General features: G+C 42.5%; 1 protein-coding gene across 2 annotated transcripts in view; it reads right to left on the reverse strand.

Moving 5' to 3' along the window:
• Positions 1–14,975, reverse strand: part of LOC107386284 (uncharacterized) — a 17,205-nt gene extending 2,230 nt beyond the window's left edge. The window contains exons 1-19 of one of the 2 annotated variants that reach the window (XM_070555285.1): positions 14,890–14,975; positions 12,724–12,881; positions 11,384–11,535; positions 9,122–9,275; positions 8,804–8,996; positions 7,496–7,590; positions 7,207–7,393; positions 7,041–7,138; positions 6,816–6,969; positions 6,621–6,739; positions 5,934–6,101; positions 5,751–5,864; positions 4,949–4,992; positions 4,723–4,834; positions 3,481–3,602; positions 2,675–3,216; positions 2,444–2,598; positions 2,069–2,138; positions 1,781–1,988 (exon numbers count right to left, since the gene is read on the reverse strand). In XM_070555285.1, the coding sequence (XP_070411386.1) occupies positions 1,781–1,988; positions 2,069–2,138; positions 2,444–2,598; positions 2,675–3,216; positions 3,481–3,602; positions 4,723–4,834; positions 4,949–4,992; positions 5,751–5,864; positions 5,934–6,101; positions 6,621–6,739; positions 6,816–6,969; positions 7,041–7,138; positions 7,207–7,393; positions 7,496–7,590; positions 8,804–8,996; positions 9,122–9,275; positions 11,384–11,535; positions 12,724–12,868 (2,832 nt within the window). In that variant the 5' untranslated portion in view covers positions 12,869–12,881; positions 14,890–14,975. Of the gene's footprint in view, positions 1–1,780; positions 1,989–2,068; positions 2,139–2,443; positions 2,599–2,674; positions 3,603–4,722; positions 4,835–4,948; positions 4,993–5,750; positions 5,865–5,933; positions 6,102–6,620; positions 6,740–6,815; positions 6,970–7,040; positions 7,139–7,206; positions 7,394–7,495; positions 7,591–8,803; positions 8,997–9,121; positions 9,276–11,383; positions 11,536–12,723; positions 12,882–14,889 lie in introns of both variants that reach the window. The other variant, XM_015960586.3, reaches the window with a different exon arrangement.
• Between the last annotated feature and the right edge of the window lie 1,409 nt (positions 14,976–16,384).

A 16,384-nucleotide genomic window follows, 5' to 3' on the forward strand; every position in this document is an offset into this window, starting at 1 on the left:
ACTTTTTTCAATTTTTGAGCATTTGTTATGATGCGTAACCATGGCAACAAGCTGGTTTACAATCGGGAGCAGCTGATTAACATTGGAAAGGCTGAAATAATACCTCAACTGAAGCCACAAATCCCAAATCAGCTAAAATGCAAGAAGCGTGGGTGCAGAGCGGGAGCAAAACGGAGAAAGAGAAAGAGGAAATTCAAACCATCTCTGCCATCGATCATAATGGGCAATATGAGATCACTGGCCAACAAGATGGAGGAACTCCAAGCCCTTTCAAGGACTCAGCCAGAGTATCGGCAGTGCAGTGTTATGTGTTTCACTGAGACGTGGCTGCAGGACCATATCCCTGATTCCAGCATCTCTCTGCCAGGATTCCTGACTGTACGAGCAGACAGAGAGGGTTAGGGTTAGGGTTAGGGTTAGGGTTGGGCTGAAGAGGAGCGGGAAAAGAAAAGGAGGTGGAGTGGCAGTGCTTGTCAACAACAGATGGTGCCATCCAGGTCATGTTTCAGTGAAATGTCGTCTCTGCAGCCCAGATGTTGAACTCTTGGCAGTAAGTTGTCGCCCATATTATTTGCCAAGAGAGTTCACCAGTGTTGTCTTGGCAACCGTTTATATTCCACCTTCAGCCATTGCTGAAAATGCATGTGATGCCATCAGTTCCGTTGTCGCTAAGCTACAAACCCAGCACGCCAATGCATGTGTGGCTATATCTGGTGATTTTAATCATGCCTCGCTCTCTGCTACACTTCCAACATTTCAAGAGTTTGTCAGCTGCTCCACCAGAGAAAACAAGACACTGGATTCGTGTTATGCAAATGTAAAGACTGTATACATGTCCAAAACAAGACCTCCTCTGGGACAATCAGATCACAATCTTGTTTTTCTCTGCTCAGAATACAAACCACTTGTTCAGAGGCAACCTGTGACAAGAGAAACTGTGAGACAATGGTCACAGGACGCTTCAATTTCCCTCTGGGATTAATAAAATATTCAAGCAGGGACCTGAAAAGGCTCAACAGCCTAATAAAAAAGGCTGGTTCTGTTCTGGGGACGACTGTGGAACCGCTGGAGGAGATCATGCAAAGAAGGATTCTCCAGAGAATGAAGAACATGGATGGACAACCCTGAGCGTTCTCTTCACAAGACTGTCCGACAACGGAAGAGTGTCTTCAGTCAGAGGCTTCTTCAGTTTGGCTGCAACACTGACCGCTACTGGAGATCCTTCCTGCCAACAGCCATTGTAATATACAACACCTCTTTGATGACTTGATTATTATTATTATTCTGAGCTACTACAGCAATCAGTTTCCCTCTGGGATTAATAAAGTGTTTTTGAATTGAATTGAATTGAATTGAAAGAAACAAGTATGACCCAAAAATCTACATATTAACCCTCTGATGCATGAATTATGAGATCTTCAACCATGATTTTTTAAACAATTTTTTCATTCATTTTTAGGTGTGAATGAAAAAAATTTCAACAAATATTTTTTAAAACATTTTGTTAATTTACAAATAATTTATTACGTCCATCTCAGTGGACAGCGTGCATTCTGAACATGAAATATGTTGGTTTGACTTACTGAAGTCCAAAGGGAGGGGCTCATATGCAATAAAGTCTTCAACAGCTGTGCTTAATAGCAAAAATAAATAAATAACAATTTTGAGTACCTGTCCACTGTAGTGACCATTATGCATCAAAGGGTTAAAATTTTACACATTTCATTTCCAATAAATGTGTCTAAATTTGTCACATTTGTGTATTTCTGTAGATTCACACCTTTGTGTCCACAATGGGCTCAGGGTAAGTCTCTATAGTGATGGCGTGGTGATCTGCAGCAGGTTGGGTGACCTCTTGAACCTCTTCAAATCCAGGCTCCACCTGCACTTGCAGGCTCAGTCCTGCAGCCCCAGGAGGTCGGGCTCGGGTGTCTGATGCGTTGGGGGTCTGCTCAATCACTGTGACGCAATCATCATCCTCAAAAGCTCTGTGCAGGACACAAAACTTGACTTTAGATGCAAACTGAGAGCATTTGGCCCTTTGGGGGTCTTTCGGTGTTGTGTGCACCTGTTTTCATAAGTGCGTTCTGCGACTCGACCATCAGCATGCCTCACCGGGACGCCCACACTCCTTTGAGCTGTGAAACGGCAGAATAACAAATATATGTTTTTGCAGAATTTAACTTAGATTAAAACTTAAATAATATCATGCTAACACGTCACTGGAGAGCTTTTATCACCACCACGCCTGTTATTGATTTACAAGACTTTATTCACTTTTTCTCTAAAAGGATGACGTTTGTTGATTAAAACCTTTAAGTTATTTGACAAACTTTCGACCAAATACATAAAAGAAAAGCTAAATTATTTGAAACAGCCACATTTTGACAAAGTGTTCCATTTACAGCTTGAAAACAGAAAAATGCCTTGTTTTCCTTCTGACCTACTCGACCTGCTGGCACAGGCTCATTCTTCTGGACCACTGAGTAGAAAGTAACAGTGATGAAGATGAAAGCCAAAGATACTCCCACCCCCACCACAATGGGGATGTCATGCTTCTCCAGCATGGGCAGCCATGACGGTGACACCTGTGTTGCTCTGAAATGCACAAGAACAATTAATGTTCCACATCCAACAAATTATCCTGACTTTCTTCAACTTTCCCGTCACTTACTTGGGATTGTTGCTGGTCATGGGGGACTGGGAGGTGTTCTTCAACCAGTGTGTGTTGCTGGGTAGTTTTGTAGAATTTTGCTGATTGGTCCAGTTGACTCCATGATCCAGTTTTGGTGAACTGGGATCATGGGGACTGGAAAGGGATGGATGCTGTTGTGAAGGTGTTGAAATTGGACCATGAACCTGAGATGGTTGAGTTTCTGGGACTGAAGCAGATGGAGGTGCTGAAATCTCCAGATTAGGAGGAAAACTCGCTGTGGGACTTTGGTGAGGAAGAGTTTGAGATGTTTGTGAGAGAAATGAAGAAGGCTGAGGTTGTGGAGTCTGTGAGGATGCATTTGGGTTAGAGTTCAGCCTTAATCTATGGGCAGGAGTTTCTGACTGATATGATTCAGATCCAAACGTCATCCTCACAGTGACGGAGTGAGCTGCTTTAATCTGGGTTACTGGCCGTAGTGTTGGAGGTGGTGTGTATGAGTCCAGTTGAAGATGGGACATCTCTGTGATTTGATCCTCTGGAGATCCATCGTGGACATCAAGCTGCTGAGAATCAAATGCTAAAACCAACTCTTTACCATTTTGAAGATGTAATTGTGCATCTGATGATGTCAAAGCCTGACTACTAGTTTGTAAATAATCAGGATTTGCACCCAAAAGTTCACTGGTTCCCAGTGATGTTGGACTATGAGCTACTGGGTGATTATTTGACATAGGAAGCGTTTTGTTCTTGGGTGGTCGCTGGTAGTGGAGACCAGCTGACTGGAAGTGTGGATGAGGAGGAGGTGGTAATATGGGAGGCTGCACCTGAGTGATAAAAGGCTGAGCTGGAGTTGTTGTTTGCTGTGAGACACGAGACCTTGTTGGCGTCTCAAACTCAGTGCCAACTTCTCTTGGAAGAGATGTGGTTGTGTCGGTGCAGCTGGAGCCTGGAAGATGTAAAAAAGAACTGTTGATTTGAGACCATTTGTTTGACCTCCACAGTTATTAGTCATGGTATTTGTTGAATTTTGAGTCAAAACTACAGCATTTGCTTTTTCACTGTAATCTTTGTACAAGAAGATGCAGGGGTGGTTCTACATGGGGTCCAGTGTGGGTCAGTGCCACTCTGGACCCCCCTCTGATGTTAGTCTAGGTTGGACCTACCCTGTGTAGGAGGTTAGTGTCCAATGGCCCTCCAAAAACAACAAAAGTTTCTGTTGCATAGTTAGGTTTAACATTAACATTGTGTGTTAATTCTTTATGTTCAGTCATCAGCAAAAATCAGGGGCGCCAACGAGATCCGCCAGACCGCTAGACTAGATTGCAGTGTTTTAACATTTTGCTGATGAAATTAAAGATCAAGTTCCCTTGTTTTTTCAGTTCAACAGTGGTCTCTCGTATAAACGAATTTCTGTGGGGGAACAGCTCTAGCGCTCCTGTTTCAGGAACTAGAAGTGAGCCAGAGCTGAGGTGAGCAGAAGATGAACTCTTATTTCCAGATATTCTGACATCTAACCTCTGATTGGATTACAGTAATGTGACTCTACCACTGACTCCATTTATTTTGCAGCATTGAAGTTTTACTTTATCTTCACAAATAACACAAGCCTGGAGGAGTTCTGCTGAGTTGTAGCATTGCTAATGCTAACAGCTAGCTTCTTCTTGCCCGAGATATGCTCTACTTTGTCCTGGACGCTAAAGCTCACGAGCAACGGTGGATGAGTCCTTGAATGCTAATGCGACATTTGCGACACGTTCCTAATCCAAGAGTTTCTCTGACTGAATTTTACTGGATGCAGGAAATAGGGGTAGAAGACTCTTTGAATGTTGAGCCTGCATGTGAAACTCAGAGTAACTGATCATATTTAAAAGAAAACTTGGTCTTTATTGAAAAATTGTACTGAACTGAACCAAAATAAACATACATTACAAATTCTTTGTGGCAGAATTTCTCACCCAAAAACATCAAAGTGCACGCTGTAAGCAGGGACTGATTAGTGCAAAGCACCGTAGCTGTGCAGCACTGCTGAGTCAGGCAGGGAAAATGTGACGTTTGTTGTTACGTACATATTTTCATTCTCTGCTGCGCCAACACGGGCGCACGATGAGCGGTGTTGAGGTTCAGCTCAGATCGGGAGGTTCTCAGCTGGAAAACCTGCTCTTCGCTTGTGTTAGAGCTCTAGAAAATGTTAGGAACAAAATATTTCATCTCAAATCAAACAGAAAGAGATAGCGGACGGTTAGCACACTTTAGAAAAATTTCATAAAAGTTATTATCATATTTATTACTCACAGCAGACAAAGCCTGCTTCGTTGCGTCAGCTTGGTGATCTTCATCTGAGAGAAGCAGAAACACAAACGCTGATGAGCAGGAAAGCCTTTTCCTGCAGAACTAGAGCCCATTTCAGCAGATTAATGCACCTTTTTACAAATACAGCATAAATGTTCTCAGAATACAGCGTTACATTAAGAACACAGACAATGTTGCTCTAAACTTTAATTATTTTATTCATAAAGAGTCTTGCATCTTATTGCTCAGGCCCTAGCTCTTGTTTCTTTGGGCCCTGGCACCTCCCAACTGGGGGCCTTTGGAGCTTCGTGTCCCAAGTGTCGGTGATGGTGTGCGTTCCCCGAGCACGGCTACACACCAGTCACACCAGTTTAGATTGTAAACAAAGCCATTCTTGGTTTTTGACACATTACGATAAAATAATACTTGAACTTTATTTTAGAAGAGCTGCCCTGTGTGAACGTGCTGACAGGATGGAGGTTGTGAGTTCAACTCCATTTAGGGAATTTAGTCAATTGTTTATTTATTCCAGGGGTCTTGAACTACATTTGTTCAAGGTTATTTTTTCCAGCAGACACACTCTTTTAAAATAAAGTTCAAGAATCATTGTGTCTTAATTTATTACAATTTAAAATGTTTGTTTCCCGTCTGCGCTGTTTGGCTGTGGTTGTAGTTGTTTGGAGACAGTGGTAGATGTTTGGGAACAACCCAAACCCAACCCGTTGGGGGGCGTTAGGGTTAAACAGGTTAAGCACAAAGAGACAACACAGCCAGAGTGAGTGATGTGCACGTTCAGTGGCGTTACCGGTTACTGTGAGGACCGTGCGTTTCTGATGGCGTCCAGCTCTGTTCCGGGCAGTGCAGAAATATTCCCCTGCATCAGACGACTGCACTCCGGACATGTGCAACGCTCCATCTTCTGCATACGATGAAGGAAAAACCGTAAATTCCTCAGTTCTCACATTAGGGCTGTTTGTTCAAATCTCACCATCAGCGTGTTTGTCTCCAGGGTGACCGACAGGGGACTTTGTCTCGCCCCGGCCTCTGGTCCAGCTGTAGGTGATGGGGAGAATCCCTACAGCTCCACAGGGCAGGACCACGGATGCTCCAGTCCTGCAGCTCACCTGGCTGACATAGGTGACTATGATAGGACTGACTGAAATCAGAAACAGTGTGGTGGTACAAACCGTCTTCAGAGCACCAGATGTACTTCACAAATGATTGTATATTAAGTATTCAATGTATGTAGTACAAGTATTTAATGAATGTGAAGACATCATGTACCCATTCTGCTGAATCTCATTGTTAGTGGTGTGCTGAACTTGGAAAAAAGTACTTTTTTTATTCGGTGCTGACTACAGTTACCCAAATAAAAGCCATGGACAGAGTGTGTCTCTGGCGTCTCGTCTCCCTTGTTAGTGTTGATTAAAGTCACCTGCCCCGTGTTACCTAGCCCACCTGCGTCTCTGATTGTCCTCCTGTGTTTAAACCCTCGGTTTGTGCTGGTCTTGATCAGATCCTGAGCTTGTCTCATCCCACCTACCATTAATCACGTTAAGCAGTTCTTTAGCTGGCCTCTCGGCCTCGGGTCCCTGCTCACCTGCATTTGGGTCCTATTGCCACCAACTACATCACAACACAGAGAAGGCCAAGTGTCTCTTTGAAGGGCTGTTACCTGCCACTCTCAGCAGGGCTGTGCTTTGGCTTTTCCCCAGGATGTTGGAGGCTTCACACACGTAGATCGCCTCATCGTAACTCCTGGCTGACTGGATGTAAAGAGTTGCATTTCTTTGTCTGAATGAGCAGGAAAGAAAATGGCATTAAGCGGTTGCTGAATCATTTTATTTGTTGCCACCAAACAGAAACTCACCCCAATGCAATCTTGCCTCCAGTTTGCTTTGAGTGGCCTCTCTTAATCCAGCTGATGGAGGGCTGAGGGTGACCAGACACCTCACACTCCAACGCAGCCCGAGCACCCGCTGGCACCGTCAACACTGTAGGCCACAGTCTAACTGATGGAGGGGCTGAAAGGAGAGGAAAATACCGTCGTGACTCGGTTTCCACAACAGTTCAGCAGGCGTGCGGCATCACATACCCAACACAGTCAGAGTTGCCTTTCTGGAGGTGAGGAATCTTTGGAGGTGGGTGTTGGAGGCCCTGCAAAAGTAGCTGCCTCTGTCTTTCACCTGGATGCTGGAAAGTGGGGAAAAGGCTTACAGCTTGTTTGTTCATATTCCTCTATATTTATTTTTATAACACACCTTTGGAAGAAGAGGTCTCCACTTGGCAGCACACTCGTGTTCTCACTGGGAGAAAGGAGCTGGTTGTTTTTAAACCAGGACACCTGAGCTTCTGGCCGGCTGAATGGAGGCCTGCAGGTCATCGTGACATTATCGCCTCTTTTCACCTTCAGGCTGGTGGGCTGCTGCACAAAACTCCAATGCATCTCTAAAAATATATATTACAATGCTCGAACATTCGATTTTACTTTGACAGCCTGAAAAAGTTTCAGATCAGCGAGAAAACGCGTTAGAGCAAATGTTGGGATACCAGCAAGAAGCAGGAAAGCTGGCTGGGATCGGATCGTTTCCTTCTGGTTTGATGCTTCACATTGATAGGAGCCCTCATCCTCCTTTGTCACATTTCTAATAAACAAACAAACAAACAAACAAATGAACTCAATACCAAAGCATCTAAGCTGCACATTGTGTGGATCAGACTCTAAAACAAAGCTAACCCTAACCATTAACAGCCCGGGTACATTTTACAGTAAAATACACAACTAATATTCTGGTGCATGTCACGCACATGAAAACAAACATCAAAATTAGATATTTACTTTATTTAGATGTGGTTAAGAAATGTGAGTGCCTGTTTGTGCACGGGTCATGCAAAATGTTGCACACGTGACCGATTTGACTGTTCGTCCGTATGAAGGCAAAATAAACCAACTGCTGTGAGCACCACTGAATAAAACACTGACATGAATTTAACACTTGGTGTGACAGACGCTGCCCGTTCCTGGCCTCTAGGTGGCCTCGGTGCTCTGCCTGCACACCTGCAGGAGACTATGTTCATGAGTGTCAAGAGGAGCTCCTGGAGACGTTCTGGGAGAGATTCCAGATGGGCGTTGATGCAGAGGTGTTAACACTCCTCCCCCCCTCTCTCTCCCTCCCTCGCCCCTTGGTCCAGACGTCAAAGTCTTTGTTCGACACCTGAGTGGTCTTGTTTTGGTACCTGAGTGGTCTTGTTTTGGTACCTGATTGGTCTTGTTTTGGTACCTGAGTGGTCTTGTTTTGGTACCTGAGTGGTCTTGTTTTGGTACCTGAGTGGTCTTGTTTTGGTACCTGAGTGGTCTTGTTTTGGTACCTGAGTGGTATTTGTATTAATAGTAGTTTGTGTGTCCTCACCTCCTGAGAGACTAAGCTCACCCTTTTGGTGCAGTTTTTGTGTTATTCGTTCAGCTTTATTCCTTATGCCCTTTTGTTTATTAGAGTTCATTTACTCATTTAGAGACCCCTTCGTTTGTTAATTCCCAGTAACTGGATGACCTTTTTGTTCCTTATTTCTGCCCAGAGCGCCGTTTTGATGAATAAACTTCCTTCTAAGAGTTTTGATTTGGTTTGTTTCATTCACAGACATCTTTTCTTTACTCCCTTAAATTAAATCGTGCTCCTAGCGAAGCCAAGGGGCGTAACACTTGGTTTAAAGAAGGCTGAAAGAAATGCTTGGTCACACATGCACGTCTTTTAAAGTGCCTTCATCATCCACAGATGGTACACGTTTATTTCTAGTCAGTAACCAAAGCTGTGAAGACATAAAGAATGAATTTCTGTGAGGTTCTCTGCAGCATCAAACCTGAATGTGAGCAGCTGTCCATTGTTCTGGAGGCTGAATGAAGCTGAGCAGTTTGACAGGAGGCAGTCGTCTTTGAACCAGTGCACCATGGGAACAGGGAAGCCACGAACAGTGCACTGCATGTAGACCTCTGCTCCCATGGCAACGGTGATGTTGTCAGGGCCCTGGGTTATCTGCAGCCTCCTAAGAGCCCCTGTGGTGCAAACTTGTTAAGATTTGAATTCCAGTATAAAACTGGATGAGTGTGTGATCCTGTACTGGTCCGGGTTATGAAGGAAGTGAAGTAACGAAAACATGCAAGAGCTCACTCTGTCTCACCTTGCACAGTTAGCTTAGCTGGTCGGCTCTCCTTGCTGATGTTGAGTAAAGAGTTGTGCGTGACACAAGTGTACGTTCCATCATCTTCTAATGTTACGTTGAGAAGGTGCAGCGTGCCCGAGGTCTTCTGCTGTTGACCCCCACCGTACTCGCCCTGAACAAAGAAAGGCTGTGATGATCCCCGTGATGAGTCTGATTCGAGGTAGCTTCACATTTAATCACATTTGTGACTTCTTGATTTGAGTGGCCTGGCCTCTTCATCATCATCATCATCATCATCAATCTTTATTTATAAAGCACATTTAAACGGCGACAACGCCAACCAAAGTGCTGTACACGACGATACGTCACCAAACTAGATACAGCAACATAAACAAGATAAAACAAACAAAAACTATAATAACAATAAATAAATAAAACAAACAGGAAAGCACAACAGTCTCCGCCGGGAAGGCCAGGGAATAAAAATAAGTCTTCAAACGTACTTTAAAAGTGGGAAGGGAGGGGGCAAGTCGGACCGTCAGGGGGAGCTGGTTCCAAAGTTTAGGCGCACAAACCGAAAAAGCCCGTTCGCCACGGGTCGTGTTGCGGGCGGGAGGGACAAGCAGAAGGTGCTGTCAGAGGACCTCAGGGTTCACGCCGGAACAGAGGGACTCAAAAGATGAGCCAAACAGCAGGGGGCCGTTTCATGGATAGATTTGTAAACCAACAGGAGAATTTTGAACTTAACATGAAACCGAACTGGAAGCCAGTGTAAATTCGCCAGAACAGGGGTGATATGCTGCCGTCGGTCTACGCCCGTGAGAAACCTCGCAGCAGCATTCTGAACCAGTTGGAGGCGTACCGCTGAAGAGGAGGGAACACCATACAAGAGAGAGTTGGCATAGTCCACACGTGACGTTACAAAAGCATGAACAACTTTCTGAAGATCTTCAGGTGCAGGAGCCGGGATCACCCAGCCCCGGTGATCAGCCTGACACCGCCCCTCCTCCTCCTCTCCTCCAGGCTGCTGAGGAGCACAGCTGAGCTGCATCCCTCTGATGAGCCACACCTGGATAAAAAGGCCGTGCCTTCAGCAGTGAGGGGTTCTGCTGTTCTCCAGGCCTCATTTTGGGTTCAACCCCATCGATTAGATGAGTTTAAGCTTTTAAAGTTTTAACTCCGAGTGGTCCAGACTTTTGCTTTAAAACACCTGTTTGGTAAAACTTTTAACATACGTTTTAGCAAACAGGTGTTCTATGTCAATAGATTGTTTTAGAACGTTTATCAACTTTGTGGATTTTGGGAACACCTTCTGTTGGTGAAACTTTTACTCTAGTTTTAACCAGATGTTCTTAATGTTGAACTACGCTACACTGGTAGTTGCTCTTTTAATGTTTACCTTTTGAGAGGTTATGTTTTTGTGTGTGTTTGGCATTATTTTAATAACGCTTACCATCTGTTTGCACTTGTTTTTAGAACCTTTTATAGCAATTAAACCCATTTTAAACCCACTATCATGGTTCTTATATTAGCCCCTCCTTCACATTATAACACTTCCTGTCAGGGATGTAACATAAATGGGGGCTCGTCTGGGATATTTAACTACATCAGACCGTGAAGGTGGTGGTGGTATTTTAATGGTGTTTTATTTTAACATCGGGGGCTCTCTTCGCTTTTAATATACATACAAATTACATGTAAGTTTTCCATGTAATACTTTTACATAAAGTCAAGGAAAGATCCACTTTTATGGTAACCCGTTCATGTTGATGTACACTTGACTTGTGTCTACTTCCATCAATAACAGCTGAGATTTTACAGATTTTAGTTAAATCCTGCAGCTGTGTGTGTGTGTGTGTGTGTGTGTGTGTGTGTGTGTGTGTGTGTGTGTGTGTGTGTGTGTGTCTGTGTGTGTGTGTGTGTGTTCCCTTTATTCTTCTTCAGCCCAAATGAAGAGCAAATGACTCACTAATGAATGTTTGCCTCCATTCTTTATGAGTTCTAAAAGGAGAATCTGTTCAGCAGAGTTTACTAAATGCTTATTTTAGGTTTACTCTCACTACATTTAATTTTTATTGAACCAAATTACAGTTGTGGTTTGATAAATTGTCGCTAAATGTTCTATAAAAGTTTTAGCTGGTGTTGGGCCAAGAATCATTTTTGACTGTACACTGCATATTTGTCATGAGAAATGTTGAATGGCTTAAATTTTGTTTGGGGAACTTGCAAAAGCAGATCATTGTCTGGAACATTGACTGCAGCTGTTTTTTATGCACTTACCTGAAACTGTCTGCCTCTCGTGACCAGCTGTCCATCTTTGATCCACGTGATGTTTGCAGGAGGTGAACTTTCTCCTGATACACACTGGAAGAAAACAGCTTGTCCTTCTCTGATCGTCTGGTTGTGAGGACTGAAGAAAACATCATCCAAACCTGGAATGCACATGAAAAATATCACCTATATGATGCCTACAAACAGAATGATTTTGATTTTGCACCTCAGAGTTTGAGCATCTGTGCACATTAGAGTTAAGTTTAGGCAGCTGGGATGTGATTTTTGATGTTATTTTGTGTTTATTGGTGAGTTTGTGCAACATAACTATAGAAATTGAGATATTAAACATATATCATTGTCAGTGGAGTTAATCATCATTAATCCAATTAATTAATTGGAGTTAATTAGTTAGTTATTTTTCCCAGCCGGCATGCAAAGGTGGGCCCCATTTGGATGGGCAAACCGCATGGGTGTCAACAGGGTTTGTCCATGGTTACCATGGTGACCCCACAAAGGTTTGCTTACATAGATTTTTGCCCACATGAGTTTTCAGAGGGACCCAGATGGTTTGACTCTTACAAAGGCTCATTGAGTTTTATGTGGGCAAACCTCTATGGGGTCACCATGAAAACTGTGGAAAAACCCTGCTGGCACCCATGCGGTTTGCCCATATATACCCATATGGGGCCCACCTATGCATGTTTGCTGGGTTTAATGCCATCCAGGGTGAGTAAACAACAATATGATCCAAAAATAACAAGCAAACGATACAAAGAAAGGGGCAAAGATGATGCCAGAAACAACCCAGGTCAAATACAAAATGGATTACAGGTGAGAAAAATAAATAAAAAACATAAATGCACCAGAATAGAATGCATCAACACACACACACACACACACACACACACACACACACACACACACACACACACACACACACACACACACACACACAGGTCAAATTACATCTCCACAATTGACCCATCCCAATGGGGAGGGGGTGAGCTTCAGCTGTGGACACGCTCAGGAACTATTTGATGGTTTAACCCCTCAAACCAATCCCTTAAAGTCGAGTGTCAAGCATTTTTAAAGTCTTTGGTATGCCCCGGCCAGGATTTAAACCCCGATGTCCCTGTCCCAGGGCAGGCACTCCACCTCTAGGCCACTGAGCTGGATCAAAGGAATAAAACCGGGGGGGGGACTGACGTGATGAATGTAAGATGTTCTTAATGCTGACACTGACCGAGTTTTACATGAATATTTCACTCCAAACACAAGTTTTGGGTAAAATGTTTCATTGAAGCTTTTATGGATCCAGAATGTAAGAGATGTGTTCACGGACTCACCCAGGGGGGATGTGACTGCCAAGGCAAACAGAAGGACTGAGCAGAGGACAGAAGTCATCTGAGGGATCAAACCAGTGGAGACACAAACTCTCATCCTACTGCAGAACTCCATCAGAAGACAGAAGAAAGCAGCAAGAAGCTTCATCCATGACGTCAGCCTGCAAAGAGGTCACACAAAACCAGATACGGAAAACAGACTGGAGGCTTTGCACAGTGCAATTTAAAAACTTGACTCAAAATCAGCAAAACCTTTAATTATACACAAATGTTGTGATTTTGCAAATGTGCTAAAAGCTGGATAAAGGCGTTTAAAACTTTTCCTCATTGGTATGTTGCTATGTTCACGTTCTTAACAAAAACTGACCCTAGAACACAAAAAGCATGGAACCAGCCTGCTTTTATCAGTTTTCAGCAAATGTATTCAGCAGATGGATTTAACATAATTCCCTCCCTGTTTCATTCTCTTGAGCCCCCCCCCCCCCCCCCCCCCCCCCCCCCGCTTCATTGCTATTTTGGTTGTGGCACCACAGCGAGCTCAGCTTTGTCCTCTTTGGTCCCTTGAATGGGCACAGCCACTTTATAGAGCTCACACGGTGGTCCTCCACTCAATGAAAGTGACATGAAAAGAGGCTGCGGAGCTTTGTACTGTGAAGATCAGTTATTGGTCCCTGCAAGGACAGTTAGCTGTCTGATCTGTGCTTTCATGATCCTCAACCTGGCCGTGGAGGATCTGATGCTTCATCAGTAGAATGTGGTGCAAAATTTCCCTTCGAGTAGCACAAATGTGATTTTTTTGTTGTTGTGGGAGGTTGAGCTGCGACTTTTGGAGTAATGTCAAAAACGGTTGTGCAAAATTGGTTGGATAGAAGATTAAAGGGTTTTATTTATCAAACCATTTGATGGATCTGGGGAAAAGTTGCACAAAACATGCAGTTTGGGCAATTAAATTACTGCAGAAAATATGCAACACTAATTGTGAGCAAGATTGTGCTTTTAATGACTAGTGTTCTGTTTTCCTATTGATTTAATCTACCAAGATGCCAAAATCATATTTTGTTGTTTTTTTGGTGATACAGTTATATTTATTTTATTGGCCTATTATTATTGTTATTAATATTATTATTATTGTTATTATTATTGTTGTTGTTGTTATTAGAGTAGAGACACAATTGTTTGTCTTGAATACAGTTAGATTTTAACTTAAGTAAGTTGTATTTAAATAGCACTTATCACAGACATAGAATCACAAAGTGCTTCACATTCATCAAAACAAAATAAAACATAAAGTCATTAAATCATAACGATGTCAAAATTGGATCAGAAAAAAAGGTTGTAAAAATATAAAATGTCATAAACGGATGAAAGATAAATTTAGCAGGTTTTTTTTTCTATTCCAAAAACCACAACATGACTTACGTGCAGGAGCAAAAACAAACATTGGTACATTATTAACATATTTCATGAAGAATGGACTGGAAGCATGGCTGTATATGTCCTGCAGGACCAGTTGTGCTCGTCTATTAGCACCAAGCTAAGAGCCCGTGGGTGTTTATTTGTTGACTAGCAAGCCCACAACAGATCATTTACACCGCTTAGCATATCATTACGGCATTTTAACATCACCCTCACTTCTTTCTTTTGTTTTAGAGATTTTCTTTATATTTTCTTTATTTACTTGTTGACAACTTGTCAGTTGAAGTGTTCATCCAGATGTTTTAGTCACTCTGCTGTATTACTGCAGTAATAAACCTCTTTATGAGATTTACATAAAAGGAACCATGATGAACTCATCCACGTGCTCATGTTCTGAGATTAATTACAACCTTATTAAAGTGATTCAGAATTAAAATGGTCATTTCTGTTGCTTTTAACCATTTAGGAGCAAAACTCTGCTTTTCAAAGTTTCATTTAATCAAATTCATTTGGTTTCATATATTTGCACACATTTGAATTATAAAGCAGCTACAGACATGATCTCCTTTCTTTCTGTTGTTTTATTGCTTTTTGGGGTTAGCTTTTAAACTTCACTTTGATCCAGTGCAAAAGCTGTTGTTAATCCATTTTTATGTGCACTAAAAGCAGCATAGAAACCAATCTGCATGTCTTTAATCATGCTGACAAGTCCCATCAATCTGGTAAAAGTTCAGTGAAAATATTGGTACTTACTCCACACACGTGTCGGATTTAGTCTGTGATCAGCCGCTCTTTTCCTCAGCTGTTCGTGTTCTTCTCTCCCGATTCATCCTCTGAGCTCCCGCATCAGAGGACAAACGACGGCCGCTCTCATGTACTCCCTCCTCCTCTTTACACACACACACACACACACACACACACACACACACACACACGCTCATGCACACAATGTCTTCTGGTTCAAAGCCAGCAGAAGTAATGATGCTCAAAACGGTAAATTATGCACCCAAATGTGTTTGAAGAAAAATAAACTTGAAATTCATGTTTTGAAGGACTTCAGACCAATGAAAAGCAATAAAAATGCAATTAAATTATGAAAATGCACCATCTGAGTTGACTTCTTTGCTGGTTTATTACAAAAGACATACAGCTGAGGTTTTCGAACATTCAATAATAGCAAAACAATATTTATGCATTAATGGGTAACTTTTAAGTTTACAGCAGCATTGAATTAATATTACACACCGTAACACTGACACACAAAAACACACACACACACACACACACACACACACACACACACACACACACACACACACACACACGCCGTGCTGATCAAAGGAGGGACCAACTCATTGGATGCTCAGATTGTGTAAATTTACTTCACAGTGGCACTAAATAGTGATCTGTCGATAAGTGCCCTCACAGATGTAGGTTAATGGGAGGTAAAACCACTGCTGCATCAGTCCTCCGTTCATCAATGAGAGCCACTTTTACAAACGAAGCAGGAATTGAGATGTTTGAGAATATTTGAGTGTTTTGCATAATAATTTCCATCAGAAATGTTTCCATAATCCTGCAAGGTGTTTGTTGTAATCCAGCTGTTATGGTTTAGTGCACCTGATGAGTTGTTATGAACGTTGTTCTCATGAAGACCAAAACATCAGCCATGCCAGTGTCTCACAGGGCTGCTAACATGGCTGGAACATCTTAATGTTGCATCAGTCATGAAGCAATGTTTTACTTTTAGACTGTTGCACGTAGCGCTGTGAGTTTAGTGGTTCACTCGTTCACACAAAGCACGACTGCTGCAAACATACTGCCGGGTACAGATGAAGTCCTTGCAAATGGAAATGGGTAGTCCGTTCAGCGTGACCAAATGGAAATGAAGGTACAATTGAGCCGATTTATAATCAATGCAGGGAGAGCTATTTTAATTCAGAAGAAAATGCAGACTTAGCTATTAAAACACGAATAATAAGCTTTTTAAAAATGTTGTGTACAATGTCATATTTTAAACATTTTCTGCAAATTATTTAGTTTTTGTGTGTTTGTTCGTGCATGACTTACCCATCTGCTCAGTTTTTTGTGTTAAAAGAAACTAATCGGATGTTATTTACATCAGTGGAGATAATCTCCACTAATATATATTCTAGTGTCATCTTGACAATGTTTTGAACAATAATTCCAGAACAAAGAAAACTGAGGACGAAATGCAAAAGTAAGTAATTAAATTAATTGGCACACC

The sequence above is a fragment of the Nothobranchius furzeri genome, chromosome 10, assembly GCF_043380555.1.
Source record: "Nothobranchius furzeri strain GRZ-AD chromosome 10, NfurGRZ-RIMD1, whole genome shotgun sequence".
Lineage (NCBI taxonomy): Eukaryota > Metazoa > Chordata > Actinopteri > Cyprinodontiformes > Nothobranchiidae > Nothobranchius > Nothobranchius furzeri.